The 13973-nt window shown below is 46.1% G+C and overlaps 6 protein-coding genes and 1 non-coding gene across 7 annotated transcripts; 3 read left to right on the forward strand and 4 right to left on the reverse strand.

The window, feature by feature from the left end:
- Positions 1-2151: 2151 nt before the first annotated feature.
- EDB82DRAFT_474912 (uncharacterized protein) lies at positions 2152-2742 on the reverse strand (the record flags this gene model as incomplete). Its single annotated transcript, XM_065608029.1, has 1 exon — positions 2152-2742. One exon carries the CDS (start codon positions 2740-2742, stop codon positions 2152-2154), a length of 591 nt encoding a protein of 196 aa, XP_065464773.1.
- A 565-nt stretch (positions 2743-3307) lies between these two features.
- Positions 3308-4787, forward strand: EDB82DRAFT_428178 (FAD dependent oxidoreductase; the record flags this gene model as incomplete). The annotated part of the gene is made up of 4 exons (XM_065607668.1): positions 3308-3363; positions 3421-3640; positions 3696-4245; positions 4297-4787. 4 exons carry the CDS (start codon positions 3308-3310, stop codon positions 4785-4787), a joined length of 1317 nt encoding a protein of 438 aa, XP_065464774.1.
- A 72-nt stretch (positions 4788-4859) lies between these two features.
- On the reverse strand, positions 4860-5616 carry EDB82DRAFT_167638 (uncharacterized protein). Its single transcript, XM_025734605.2, has 2 exons — positions 5022-5616; positions 4860-4962 (listed from the first exon to the last, which is right to left on the reverse strand). Exons 1-2 carry the CDS (start codon positions 5180-5182, stop codon positions 4932-4934), a joined length of 192 nt encoding a protein of 63 aa, XP_025585394.1. The 5' UTR covers positions 5183-5616; the 3' UTR covers positions 4860-4931.
- On the forward strand, positions 5617-6657 carry EDB82DRAFT_167649 (uncharacterized protein). Its single transcript, XM_025734606.2, has 2 exons — positions 5617-6477; positions 6534-6657. The coding sequence occupies exon 1, from the start codon at positions 6051-6053 to the stop codon at positions 6456-6458; it is 408 nt and encodes a 135-aa protein (XP_025585395.2). The 5' UTR covers positions 5617-6050; the 3' UTR covers positions 6459-6477; positions 6534-6657.
- Positions 6630-7804, reverse strand: EDB82DRAFT_167636 (uncharacterized protein). The gene has a single exon (XM_025734607.2). It carries the CDS (start codon positions 7584-7586, stop codon positions 6801-6803), a length of 786 nt encoding a protein of 261 aa, XP_025585396.2. The 5' UTR covers positions 7587-7804; the 3' UTR covers positions 6630-6800.
- Positions 7805-7963: 159 nt separating this feature from the next.
- On the reverse strand, positions 7964-11327 carry EDB82DRAFT_545385 (S-adenosyl-L-methionine-dependent methyltransferase; the record flags this gene model as incomplete). The annotated part of the gene is made up of 6 exons (XM_065609434.1): positions 7964-8162; positions 8413-8617; positions 8665-8951; positions 9136-9927; positions 9979-10088; positions 10575-11327. The coding sequence occupies 6 exons, from the start codon at positions 11325-11327 to the stop codon at positions 7964-7966; spliced, it is 2346 nt and encodes a 781-aa protein (XP_065464775.1).
- A 781-nt stretch (positions 11328-12108) lies between these two features.
- On the forward strand, positions 12109-12198 carry EDB82DRAFT_t93. The gene has a single exon. It is a non-coding gene; the product is annotated as a tRNA-Arg (tRNA).
- The last annotated feature ends 1775 nt before the right edge of the window (positions 12199-13973 follow it).

A 13973-nucleotide genomic window follows, 5' to 3' on the forward strand; every position in this document is an offset into this window, starting at 1 on the left:
ACGGCAGTGTTATTTGCACATCCAAAGTCTCTTGAATACCTCAAATCCTATCCTGAAGTGCTAATACTAGATTGCATATACAAGACCAATAAATATAATATGCCACTCCTCAATGCCATTGGTGTTGATGCTTGCCAACGGTCTTTCTATATTGCATTTGCATTCCTCAGTAGCAAGGAAGAAGCTGACTATCAGTAGGTTCTTACACGGTTACAGTCTCTTTATGAGGCCATGACTATAGACCTTCCTTCTATAATACTTACAGACCGGTGTCTTGCCTATATAAATGCCATAGCTTCTACCTTTCCTCAGTCAGTATCGTTACTATGCTTATGGCATATCAACAAGGCAGTACTACGGCATTGCATGGATGCATTTACAAAGGACTCGAAAGATCATGAAGGGCAAGAGAAGTGGAAGGAGTTCTACTCCTTGTGGCATGATCTCGTTGCCTCTAGTAACGAAGATATACTATTAGAAGCTTAGTGAATTCAAGAAGAAGTATCTACCTGACTACATAAGTCAGATTGGCTATATCACGGAGACCTGGCTAGATCTCTACAAGGATAGATTCGTCAAGGCCTGGGTCGATCAACACCTTCATTTCAACCAATTCGTCACATCACGATGCGAGGGTATTCATCAACTGATCAAATCATATCTCAAGACTTCCCAGCTTAACCTCTTTAAGGCATAGAGACATATCAAGCTAGTTGTAATGAATCAGTTGGCTGAGCTTGATAGTAATCGGGCAAAACAGCAGGCTAGCTTTCCTTTGAAGCTATCCGGGTCAATATACGGCAACATCCGTGGTTGGATATCACACGAGGCCCTTCGGCTTGTTAAGTCCCAAAGATCTCGGTTATTGCATGAGCTTCCCTCCTGCACGGGCTCGTTCAACAGAACTCTTGGGTTGCCATGTGCTCATACGATTCAGCCCTTGATACATGGTAATTAGCCGTTATAGATGTATCATTTCCACTCGCATTGGCGAATTTAACGCAACGGCAACCCTTAACTTCTTATTGAGCCGACTGTACAGTCCAGTTACCTTCAGGCCACATCGGTGTTACCCGTGGCAAGCATATAGCGCGAGCCCTGTGCATTTGAGGCTGTTGAGTATACATTACGACCTCAAACTCGGGCACCGCCTATATGCACAAAGTGTCATCAGTCAGGTCATACAAGGAAGTCAAAAGTGTGCCCTCTACGGTGGGATTATATCTCAGAGACTCCCACTCAGGACTCTGCAACCATTCCTCCTACTCAGGACCCTGTAACAGTTGCCCCTACTCAGACCTCTATAACAGTTCATACTGTAACACATACAGTATCGAGATCAATAACACGCTCGTTATCCCCAACTAGCTCTGCAGGGGTCACGGGAGTACATACAACAACGGAGACAACAATAGAGACAACGACTCACAAAACAACCGTTACTACGACTTCTCCAGTAGCCAGGCTATCAACAGTTGCTGCATAAAGTGAGGCTGATACATTGAGCTATGATGATGCCCGTGCTATCTATTAACGCTATAAGGCAGATCGAGAAGCGTGGTATGCCGCATAACCTCAGGGGGCATTGAAGACTAACCAACAGTACCGTAAAGCTATGAAGCTGCCCCAGCGTTATAGCAAGGCTGAATATAACTAGTGCCTCGATTGGAAGCAAATGGGTCGCCAATGTAGGATAGGAAGAAGTATTCGAGATTGGACTAAGGAAGAAATGATGAGCTATCTTGACTTCGATAAGGCTGAGACTGAATGGGTCAATAGGAACGTTGAAAAGGAGCTAAAGGCATGGCCTTTTATGACTTATCGTGGATCTGATTATGTATGGAAGGCGGCAGCCCGGGATCATGAGGATCAGCAGCGGGTATACCAACATCGGAACCCCCATATCTAAATTGGGTTGCAATCGGTCAATAGATATATTATATATATCATTCGAAAGCTTAGAAAAAGGGCTATTTCAGAGTACTATATCTATTATATTACGAGCTAGATTTATAGAACTGTCCTGAAGTTATAATAATCTTTGCACTGGGTGTGATTTTTTTTATACTATTGAGCAAGCAAAATCACTGAAAACTGTACTATGCCCCTGACTTAATTCCTTCCTTGCCAAACCCACTGTGCATTTCCATTTTAATCTACATAAATAACCGATATCCCTGTGTTTTGAAGAGCCTGAATAACAGGCTGATAGGTAGTTATACCTACTGCTGGGGTAGGCCAATTAACACCAGGGACTGCAAGCTGCTGGCTACGATAGTGCTGATTATAGTTAACAAGCATATTATGATTCCATTGAGGCCCGAGATCTGCTTGTGATTGCTCTCTAGCACGGTGCTGAAGTCGATCGTACCAGTAGCCAATATGCCATTCCCCCTCAACTTGATATCCATAGGGCCGTTGGATTACATTGACTGGTTGCCCCGGTGGAGGGTATGAAGTGCTCTGGGCAGCAATAAGAGCTTGAGGATTCTGTTGCTGCAAAGCAGTGTTACTAGTGGCATTACCGGGCCTCGTGTGCGTAAGCCAGAAGTCCATCTGGAGGTTGGGGGGATCGTTGCGAGTATTCATAGGAGCCGGCCGTTGAGGGATAGCTTGGCTATTGATAGGGATAGACTGCAGAACATAGTTCACAGGAGGAGCAGTTGTTGCAGGCGTTGCTGAACCATCAGTTCGAACAACAAAGGGAGGAGGGTTCTGATGACGGCGGCTGTTGGGGTTCATGATGATTGTTTATGCTATTTGAGTGTTGTAGATGCTTGATACGAGAGGAATAGTTACTATAAGGGCCGAAGAACACTCAGGTTATATACTTGAAAGCGTGTTCTGATTCATTGTGTTAATACTAGTGTTGGTATGTTATCCGCTACACAAGAGGAAGCGTGAGTCATGTTTATCTATCTTCAACGAATCACATAGCTAGAAATACAGTAAATTGGATGTGAATAGCCTCACAACATCACATCACTTACACATATCAAGCTTACATAAGGATATCTAGAGGCACAGCTGGCTGTGCCTCTAGCGCTCGCCCGACGTTGTGGTTCGATTTGTAACCATTCGTCAATTTGTCATCAAGCAAAGCTTCCACTATAGATAGCTCCGCGGGGTAATGCTGGCGAGGTAGGTCCAGCCGATCCTCAGAATCCATATCTTTTCTACGACACCTCACTCAGGAAGAGATGAATTACGATTCTCCTCTTCTTCTTTAAGCACAAAACCAGTCGTGCCCATACCCTGTTATTTTTTGCTTATTTTTTTCTTACCAGCAAAAGGTCATCTAGCCAACATGAGCACATCAACGCCCTCGTTGAACAAGGAATCGTCAATTCTCATAATTGGAGCGTGAGTACCAATCCAAAGTATCACACGAAGCTCATAGACTGACGATAAGGACACCAGTGGCACTTTTGGTATCAGTACAGCTTATCATCTCTGCACACGGGGCTACAAAAATGTCACTTGCATCGATCGTCACCCATGGCCCAGTCCAGACTCTGCCGGCCACGACTTGAACAAAATTATGCGAACGGAATATGACGAGCCTTTCTATACGAATTTAGCATTAGAAGCTCTTGAGGCCTGGAGAGATCCTCAATGGAACGGCATTCACTTCGAAACCGTATGTAGTCGTCACCCTGACCTTGACTCAATGACTTGCAATTAATACGCGCAAGGGGCTCATCACTACCACAATTGGTGACAAAAAAGCAGAGACATTTCTCGAAAAGTCATATGAGAATTTGAAAAGAGAGGGAAAGGCTACCAAGCTTGAGCTGATCCAGGGTAGAGACGGTATCGTGAAGCGTGTGCCACAACTTAAGAACGCAGTTGGTATCGAGAACTGGAAAGGTCTCTACAACAGCCTTGGTGGTTGGGTCCATGCTCGAAAAGCCCTTGAGCATTGGGCAGCGGAAGCAGAGACGATGGGTGCCAAATTTATCTCTGGTCTTCAGGGTACAATGGCAGGTTTGGAACTGGATGATCATGGTGTCATGATTGGAGTCCGAGTTGCTTCTGGCCATATCCATCAGGCTGATCACTATATTCTAAGCACTGGTGCCGCATCTCCCCAGCTTCTTCCAGAATTGTCGAAGCAGTTGTGGTCAAAGTGCTGGACTTTGGGTCACATTCAACTCACTGAGGAAGAAGCTGCCGAGTGGAGGGGAGTGCCAGTGATCTACAACTATGAGCTCGGCTTCATGTTTGAGCCGGATCCTGATACTAGTAAGCCTGACGGTATCTACATTTTCACATATAAGCTGACAAGATATACAGATCTCATCAAGATCTGCGATAACAATCCCGGCTACCAATATCGAAAAGGTACTTACACTGACGAAAACGGCAAGACAACACATTACTCGATCCCTCGCTACTCTAGTGATCACCCCCAAGATGGCATCCCTCTCGAGGCCAAACTTGCGATTCGGAAGTTTATCGATACATTGATGCCGCAGTTCTCTGATAGACCTTTGCTCGATGCACGCGTTTGCTGGTGTACTGACTCCCCGGATGCTCACTGGTTAATCGACAGGCATCCCAAACACGATCGCTTACTTCTAGCGACGGGTGACTCTGGCCATGCGTTCAAAATGTTTCCCATTATTGGACGGTACATCGCCGATGCATTGGAGGGTCTTCCTTCAGGTTTAAGGAAGGAATGGGCTTATGGGGGAAGGGCCGCGAAGCCTGCGTCCCATCGCCCGGACACGGAGATCAAGGATCTGAGTAAATTGTTAAACATTGATTCAGAGGCTAAGTTATAGTTGAGCTCAAGGAACGTCCAGTAATATAGTTATACAAGTGTCGGATATAAAGGTTTTCGTTAGGTATTGTGATTGTGTATATTTCTATGTTATAATGATCTCCATTCCTTCGATTATGTTTGGCATGTCCGTTTTGCCAACTTTTTATCGTGATGAGAAAGGATCGTCTTCGAAACTACACACACATCTTTGTTAGCTCGCGAACGCACACGAATATCGCGTAAACAAACTTACAATGTGTTGCCGAATCCATCTTGACACACGCTTCTGCCCTGTACATCACTGCATGTTGAACCCTCAAGAACGAGACGTCCTCCTGGGCCTCGAACAACAGGAGTGGGGGCAGCCGAGGCCACGGAAATAAGCGAGATTAAGGCGATGGAGAAGAACTTCATTGTGGAAGTAGTGGTGAGGCCGGCTCACGAGTGTAAGAATGCGTTATTAAAAGTGTGTGCCGTGAAGGAACTGAAGACAGATGCTGTAGTTTATGGTTGTGAGTAAATCTAAAGGTTTAAATATCGGAGAATTCGTCTTAGTGGTTCGTGATATTGAAACTGGAGTCGTGTTTTGAAACACCATTCAGACATCTTTTTAGTTTCAGATTTTCGTAACAATCTCCAAGCTAGGTACTATTAAAGCAAGCACCTCCAATTAAAATGGCCGCGCCTGGGGTTAGAAATGTTCGGACAAGACGTGGATGGTAGATAATTATGCATGTTCATGGTTATACCTAGTCGATTCTTTGTTATGCTCTTACTTGGATCGCGTGATGATGCGATATGGCTAGGATAAGAAGCACAAGATTAAGTCTTCTTACTCCACCTGACAGCAACCCAATTCAATTGCTTAGATAACTGAAATCGTAGTTTCGTGGATTATTTTTTGTCTTGAAACATCCGAAATGTGGTGTTGATAGAGACGATCTTTGCTCGGCTACTTCCGATGGTTGCGAACTCACATGCATGGGTCCCAATCCTCGCCCAGCAAATGTTCTATTTTGGTTACCATAGAAGAAAGAGGGGGATTTCTGTATTTCGTGGAATCTTGGGTCTGTTGTGTGATTGTGACATCAGGTTTGCTTTCATGTTAGCTAGAGTCCCACGTTGGTCCTACGTCACCATTTCAGCTACGTCATCCAAGATGATTCCAACTCGTCGATCAAGCTACGACAAGATATAAAGTGAGTTTCAGCCAAGCCCACACAAATATCGCACTCACATAAACAACCAATTGTCAGCCCATCACAAATAAATCCAATTCAACATGTCCAAACTCGTCGACGATGTCAAGTCTGGCCTCAAAGGCATTCGTGGAGCTGGCGACGCCCTCAGAGGCGAAGTCCTCAACGCCACTGATCAAGCCTTTGACACGGATCCCAACCACCCCAAGACACTCAGCAAGGAGACCAATAACAAAACCATCGCCGAGAAGGGAAAGCAGGATATGAGAGGTGTCGATAACATGATTGCGCGTCGCGAGTGGGAGCACAAGGGTGTCGAGCCTCCCACCCATGTTGGGCACAGAGAGCATGAGAGACCGAATGAGGGTCTGAACAGAGAACCTGGTACAATTTTACCCGGTGAAACGACTACTTATGGGAATGGAAGGACTGAAGAAGATGCAGTAAGGGAAGCTAGGACGCATGTGCCTGGTGAGCAGAGGCTGGCGTGAGGGAGGTGAAGGAACTAAGGTGATTATCTCTCTTCCGATGCCATTCTACCATTGCTTACTGATCTTTTTCTTCAGTTTAACGTCTCATTTTGCCACACTATATGACGATACCCACGAGAAAGGAAGAAGCTATTACAAAGTTAGCATATGTTATAGTTGGGAATAAAAACTGTCTCGTATACCAAACACATTCTCAGATGCTACTACGATGAAAGACCATGAATGAGATATGTTTATAGGATTGATGATTGATTGTCATGCACCATCCCAGCAGCAGTATACCCACTACGCATATCGTATTATCTGCACTCTCTAGCCCTGCTGTCCATCCTGACACATCGTCTATTTCTTATAACCCTTCTCGGCCCCTTCATATTTCTCCCCAAACGTCTCAAACCACTTGTCAATTACATCTGCTCCCATTCCAGCACTAATCGTCTCATCACCTCTCTCAAACTTGGGTGTAATCTCATCCATAAACTCTTCTACCGTCAATGTTTGAGGTGAATACTCCTTCTTGTTATCGTCGGGGTTCTCCCGCTCCCGGTGCAAGTCGGTAGCTACCATGGGCGGTGCGAGTTCCACGACACGAATATTGGTATCCCTAAGTTGCGTCCGCAAATTCATGGACCAGAAGTGCAACCAGGCCTTGGTGCCGTTGTACACCGGGTTAATAATAGAGAAGGGAATAAAGCCCAACACACTTGAGACATTTATGATCAGGGCATTGGGCTTCTCTTTGAAGTGAGGGATAAGGTTGAGAGCGAGATGCATGGGCCCGCGGATATTGATGTCAATTTCTTGATCTGCTTTGTCCAGGAAATCGTCATCCTTGAGGACTTCAATGGGACGCTGGACACCGGCGTTGTTGATCAGACAATCGAGTTCTGGGTGTTCGCAGGTGATCTTCTTGACAAAGGCAGGAATATCAGATGTTTTGCCCGTGTCGAGAACGTAATATCCCGCAGCACTGATTTCCTTCGCTGTTGACTGGAGATTTGACTCTGTTCGGCCAGCGATAAGAACCTTTTTGCCCTTGGAGATTAGATACTCAGCCAATACACGGCCGATACCACCTCCTCCACCAGTGACAAGAGCACATTGGAAAGCGAGTGTATCTTGAGTCATTTTGCAGTATTTGGCAAATCAAATAGAGCGGTATGCTTTTTTATTTTATTTTTTATAGAAAGGTCGAAAATTCTTGATTCTTGTTTGTCTGTATGTATAGTGGAAACATGGAACTTCGGCACTCGTACTGGAGAAATCATCGCGTCATCAGAGGCGCTACGTATAAGGACCCGTGAATCTTCGGACTCAATGCCAGAGAGCCGATAGTCCCGGATGGAACCATGATTAAGATAATAATGACGTAAATTAATTATCGTTTTAGCAACATAAAAACGTGGTTATTGTGCAGCATCCTCTCAACGTAAGATGCATATTAAGTGGTGTGGGTGTCTGTCAGCACCTAATCTCCATAACTCCATAAAAAGTTCGGAATGGTCTCAAATTTTCCCAATATCTTCGCAGAGAATTTTGGCAATTTTAAAGTCCTGCTCAATAGCTGGGCTATAGAATGAACACGCTTCGAGATATCCCAAAGCAAAGGTAGTCCACCTCTTGTCCACTTCAGACACTATGTCACGGATGTAAGGGTACGGGGATACGCTGAGCGCGAACACGACGCAGATCTGGCCGAATATTCTACATGTTATAAGCAAAGATGTCATGGAATGATATTTGAAGGGGATCTTACTGGCAACACACGAAGAACTTGAGAGGATTGCAGCTTCTCATTGAGTCGGTGACTTGGATGACGGAAGACCATGCCAACACAGCACTTATGGCATCGCGACATTTTCGAAGATGGCCTTCGGTGAGGGAAGATGGTCGTTCCAAAGCGCGGTGTCTTACCAAGTCAGCATGTGTACATATTTGCAGGAAGTATACTCACAGTAAAGGTCGGCCGATATGATATCTTGCGACAAAGTATCGGGCATGCAGCCAAGCCGTTACAAGCGCATCAGAGGGAGATTCAGCATGCGTTAAAGGTGACTTTGAGTCAAACTGGAGCATAGGCGGCAATCTTTCTCGCCACTGTTCCAGTTGACGAATAAGTTCATCCTCGACAGGCTCAGGCGGATAATCAACCGTTGGATCTTGTCCTGTAAGCATATGGCCTCTGCATTCTTCACCGTGAACTTACTGAAGTGAAATAGACTGTTCCGTGCTCTTGTCAAGATAAGACGATGCGCAAGTTGCGATAGAAAATGATAGTGAAAAAACGGGTCATCGCCAGGGTAGCGGAACGAGCCAAAGGAGGCAATGTCCCGTGCCGAAATGAACTTTGGCAGTGCAATATGCTCTTCCAGTTGAAGGCAGTTGCTAGGTGGGAGATTCAGTTCTTGGGAGAGGACGGCTTCGAACATGCTTGTTATCCAGAAGAGACGGGATTGCATATCGAGCATCCACTCGTCTCGGTCTCTTGATAAACTGCAAAAGTCAGCTCTATTCTTGTTGCCGTTCCAGATGGTCTTATTACTTGTTCCAGAAGTATGCACTGCATGCACTCGCTTTGGTCAGCATTGCCCACCAGTCCACTGGTCGAAGAGCCTCAGCATAAAACAGTCTACCACTCATCAGTCTTCAGATTCCAGGTCGATTTGAGCCAACATACCCTGACAAAAGATAGAACTGGCACGCCTGTAGATCCTGCTCGCACATTAAAAAGCCAAATCTCTTCCTTGCTTCGTTGAAAAAGTCCAGTCCGGGCATTTCCTCATCTTGTCCACTACCGAAGTTAGGATATGGGCTAGACGCAGGTGTCGGCAGAAAACCCGCTTCTCGCATGGCTCTTTGTCCCATTAGTCCCAGTGCCATAACCACAAGAACTATGCAACTCTCGATGCAGATGCCAAAGTTACCGTCAATGGCTATACCCAGTGTCCGCTGAAAATATGTCTTCTGGTCCAAAATTGGCGTCGCAAGATTGAACGTTGTGAAATAAACATCAGACAACTCCTTCAAGGTCGCGATGCTCAGTTTCGAAAGCCAGTCAGAAGACATGTCTGCAGACGTCGCATACGGTAGTTTTGGCCTCGCGGCTTCCAGGCGCGTCGAATACACTGCGCCGTTCATCTGACACATCAGCTTCACAGATTTAGGAAGCGCATCTTGTAGAGCAGGCCAGAAGAGGACTTGATGCGCGCTGAAGGATATTGCTGGGTTATGATCACTTGTTGCTGCAGAGGGTGACTCAACAACTGTGTCGCGACGTTGAAGCAGAAACGAGGGTACGCCAAGAACTTCACTTGAGTTGGCGGGGGATTTTGGGTTGAAAGGACGGAGAGCTGTAGAGAGGATGCGAGCTGCTTCTGGAGGGTTTGACGATTCTTGCTTTTTTCCGTCATCAATTTTACCCTCAATACGACGGAGGATATTGACGATCATTCCCAGCGAAGCTTCGTTTCTACTGATGTTAGTGTGTGCGGCTCCGTGAATAGTGGACAAGCAAACTTACCGTGTCGCTTTCCGCTGAGTAAATTTGCACTGAATACCGAGAGACTTGCAAAGTCCGCATGGGAAATCTTCATCACATCTTGTTTTCTTTTGGCGACAGTATTCACATGCCTACGCGATACTGTCAGATTGAGTCAGACAATTCGTATGTAGATGTTACCTGTCTCGCGATGAAGCCGCGCTGCCTCTTGGAGGGAGGCCCTTCATCAGAGGCATTTGCCTCAAGAGCAGGACTGCTTTCTTCTCGTTCTGCCATGCAATTTCGATTTCTCTTTATTGTTATAGTTCTCGGCGATGGTTGAGGTGGCCGGGGAAAGATGATAAACTCCGGATGGTCCACGTGCAGGAATTTCATGATGCTTCGATAGATGAATATAACGCTTAAAAAGATTTACCTTTACTCAATAGCAGCGACGCGAAGTCTCACAGCCATACACAAATTGTCGACCGTTTTTATTTATTTAAACTATATAGACATTCTCAAATGCGTGATAGGGTAATTGATTTTACTTTGTTTCTTTATCTCATCATTGTTCAACACATTTAAGTCTATGCCTTTGTCGCAACAACAAATAATCTGGGAAACGGCAAAAGAACCTTTCCATCATTCTGCGCCCTATAAGCCTTCTTCAGCTTCCCCAAATAAGTCTCAATGTATTCCTTTTTCGCCTTCTCGTCAAGCGAGTCAACATAAGGGCGAAGACCTGTGCCTTTGACCCATTCGACGATACCCTCGTGGTTGTCCATCACGTGCATGTATGTCGTTTGCCAGATGTCAAGATCTGCGCAGAGAGGCTTGAGACCATCCCAGATCTCGGTTGGTGAAGGGAATTGGTCACGGGAGATATTGGCGCGCTTGAGCGTCTCGGACCAGGGTTTGTTGGGCATGTCAGCCACTTCGCGCATCGAAGCGTGGCTGGGCTCGTCAAGGTTGTAGGGGATCTGGAATGCGAGACTTCCACCTGGCGCGAGATGATCCAGAAGTCGTGTAACAATCTCGATGCGTTTTCCATTGGGCAGCCACTGAAACACGGCGTTGGAAAACAGCACATCGACAGGGGCGTCAGGTTTGAAAGATTGCAAATCAGCAACCTCAAAATCCACACTTGGCAAGGTTTCCTTGGCCTTCCTGATCATGTCTGGGGATGTATCAAAGCCCGAGATCTTTGCGTTGGGATATTGCTCTACTAACACAGCGGTCGAGTTACCGGGTCCACAACCGATGTCCACGACGCGCTTGGGTGACACGTTGGGCACGTGAGCCAAGAGATCTATGGAGGGTCTTGTGCGATCTTTGAGAAACTTGGAGTACTGGTCTGCGGACCACGTATCCTTGTTGGCTTGTGCCATTGTGGCGGAGAAGTATCTTTTCGATATTGGTTGGTGTCGCGTGAGAGTATGGGAAAGATGACGTCGTGATAGTGAAGCGACGCGTGACATTGTTGCTGCTTATCTGAGTAAGACTGTGATAGCAGAGTTTCCTGCAGAATTAAATCCTGTCTAGTGGCAGGGACTTTGGTATTTATAGTAGTTGGCCTGTATTTTCATGGCTAATATGACCATAGCAAGGGAGGCTATTCGGCAAGATGATGATGTCTTGCTTAGCAGGTGATGGATCTGGCCGAGTCGGAGTCCGAAGGTCTCGTCCGAGTGAGCGGGACCGACTCGGCTGAGTGTCGGTCTTTCGGTGGAATAATCGGCAAACGGCACGGCGATGAGGCGAATATCATGGTATTTGTCGAGTATTACAATATCTGGCATGATATATATGGTCTTTCAAAGTTTTTCCGGCATTAATAGGAGATACATTGACGGATTTTGTCCGACTAGTAAAAGTTGTTATATATTGAGTAAGGTCGATGAGAGATCTCCAACCGTCCCAACATCAAAGTAACAAGAAACTGCCACTCGTTCCAAAATAACAGTACCAAAAGAGAGCAACACAAGATAAATAATCTTACATAGGTAATTTATATAAAGATAGCAAGAACATACCTCGTATCACTAGGAAATGAACAAAGAGATAATGCCATTCATATTTCCGTCCATTTACCCTGGACCAAAGACTCACCCAAATTGAAAGCACAGGAACAAGACACCACGTAAAAGCGAACCAATCATCAATGGTTCCGGCCGCGTGGCCTAATGGCTAAGGCGCTAGATTTCGGTCTCCAGCAACTGAACTCTCTAGAGATTCCAGGTTCGAATCCTGGCGTGGTCGATAATTAGCTGGTTATAATTTTTGCTAGTTTTCGTCAAGTCCTTTTTTGACAAAGGAAACCTAACACTAAGTATGTCGGCGTAACAAGTTCGACAACAGTGCCCGCGATGATCTCTTACATTATTCTTTTGCGATAAAAGAATTATGCAGATTCTATTTCCCATCACAAATTATACATGTTCAATTCAGGGTCTAATCGTTGTCCCTTTTCTCCATTTCTCCGCCACTACCGATTCAGTTAGCTTGTACCAGGAACCCGGTAGCTGAACATGACTTACACTACCGTTGACGCTATTGAATCGCTCAAGTGGGTGATCCGGTTCCAGATCGTCGAACGAGATGTCACTGTTTGGCTAACCATGCAGGTTGAAATTAGAAGTCAAAAAGGTACAGCGAATAAGAAAGCAAGTTGGTCATACTTACTAAGCCTTGAGTCGTGGCAACAAGACACACGAGTCTTTGCATGCCACATGAACTTGTTGAAGGATTATTCCATGGGTACAAAGGGGAAAGCATATATCGCAGATCTCTATGACTGCCGCAAATCCCTGCGACAAAGCACTCCACAAACATATCAAACCACTATCCTCTGACACTCTATCCTTCAGAATTACTATATTGTAGATACTCTTAGACATGCTGGCTATGATTACTCTACCTCTTGCACACTTCTGTTCTCACTATTTTGGATGAGATGCAGATGTCAAATTAAAGGTCCATCTTACTCATCAATAAGTCAGGTACCGAAACACTAGGACTGTCAATAGCCCTATAGACCGGCTGAAGAGGCGCTGGCTGAACACCCTCAAAGTAGCTGGTACTGCGCCACGCCAGAGTACACTATCGAACGCCTCTCGGTTTCCACAACACCAAGGAAACAAAGCAACGATAGGGGTAAGAGAAGGAAAACAAGACATGATGGATACTTCATCAAAGTACAAAAGCAACGGATTGAGCCGCACTTCTCAAGACTTTTTTTCTCACCCTCAACCGCCCAACTCGGTCAGACATTCGTTTCTCCCTCTCTTTGTTTGGTTTTATCCAACATTCCGCTCACTATGCGATCTTTCGTTGCCTTTGCGGCTTTGGCCCTTTCGGCTGCTGATCTGGCTTCTGCCGGTCCCTGCAAGCCTCGTCCTACCACCACAGCTGACACAGCTACCTTGGCCACCACAGCCGACACAGCTACCTTGGTTCCTACAGACGACACAGCTACCTTGGCCCCCACAGCCACAACCGAGACTTCTGCTGCTGGTGATGCTGATGCTACCACTCTACCTGAGCCCCCTACCAACGAGCCTATTGTGAACTCCTGTAATGGTGGCGGCATGACTGATCTCACTGTCTTCAACCTTCAGGGTGACGTTAAGTCTAACGAAAATGACGGTGTGACCACCGATGGAAGCCAAGATCAAGCTTGTGCTCAGCTCTCGGCCCAGTCTACTGGCGGGACTCGTAAGCGTCAGAATGCCGGTGAGGTTGCTGCTATTGGGCAGGATCTCTCTGGTCTGAACACTCACACCAAGTACACCGTCCAATTCTACTACCGTGTTGCTACTCCCCCCACCGGGAACACTGACTGTAGCCTCGAGGCCTACATCGGTAATCTTCGATTTTTCAACACCGGCATCTTTTCCAACAGTGCTAGTGCTGGCTACAACCAGGTTCTCATCTCCACAAGCGTTCCTGCCGCTCAGGGTGAGCTGAACATCAAGACCACCTGTACCAATGGCGGCTCTGCTTCAGTTCTCATTGACTCCATCTTCATGTCCAAC

Source organism: Fusarium venenatum, assembly GCF_020744135.1.
Source record: "Fusarium venenatum strain MPI-CAGE-CH-0201 chromosome Unknown EDB82scaffold_2, whole genome shotgun sequence".
Lineage (NCBI taxonomy): Eukaryota > Fungi > Ascomycota > Sordariomycetes > Hypocreales > Nectriaceae > Fusarium > Fusarium venenatum.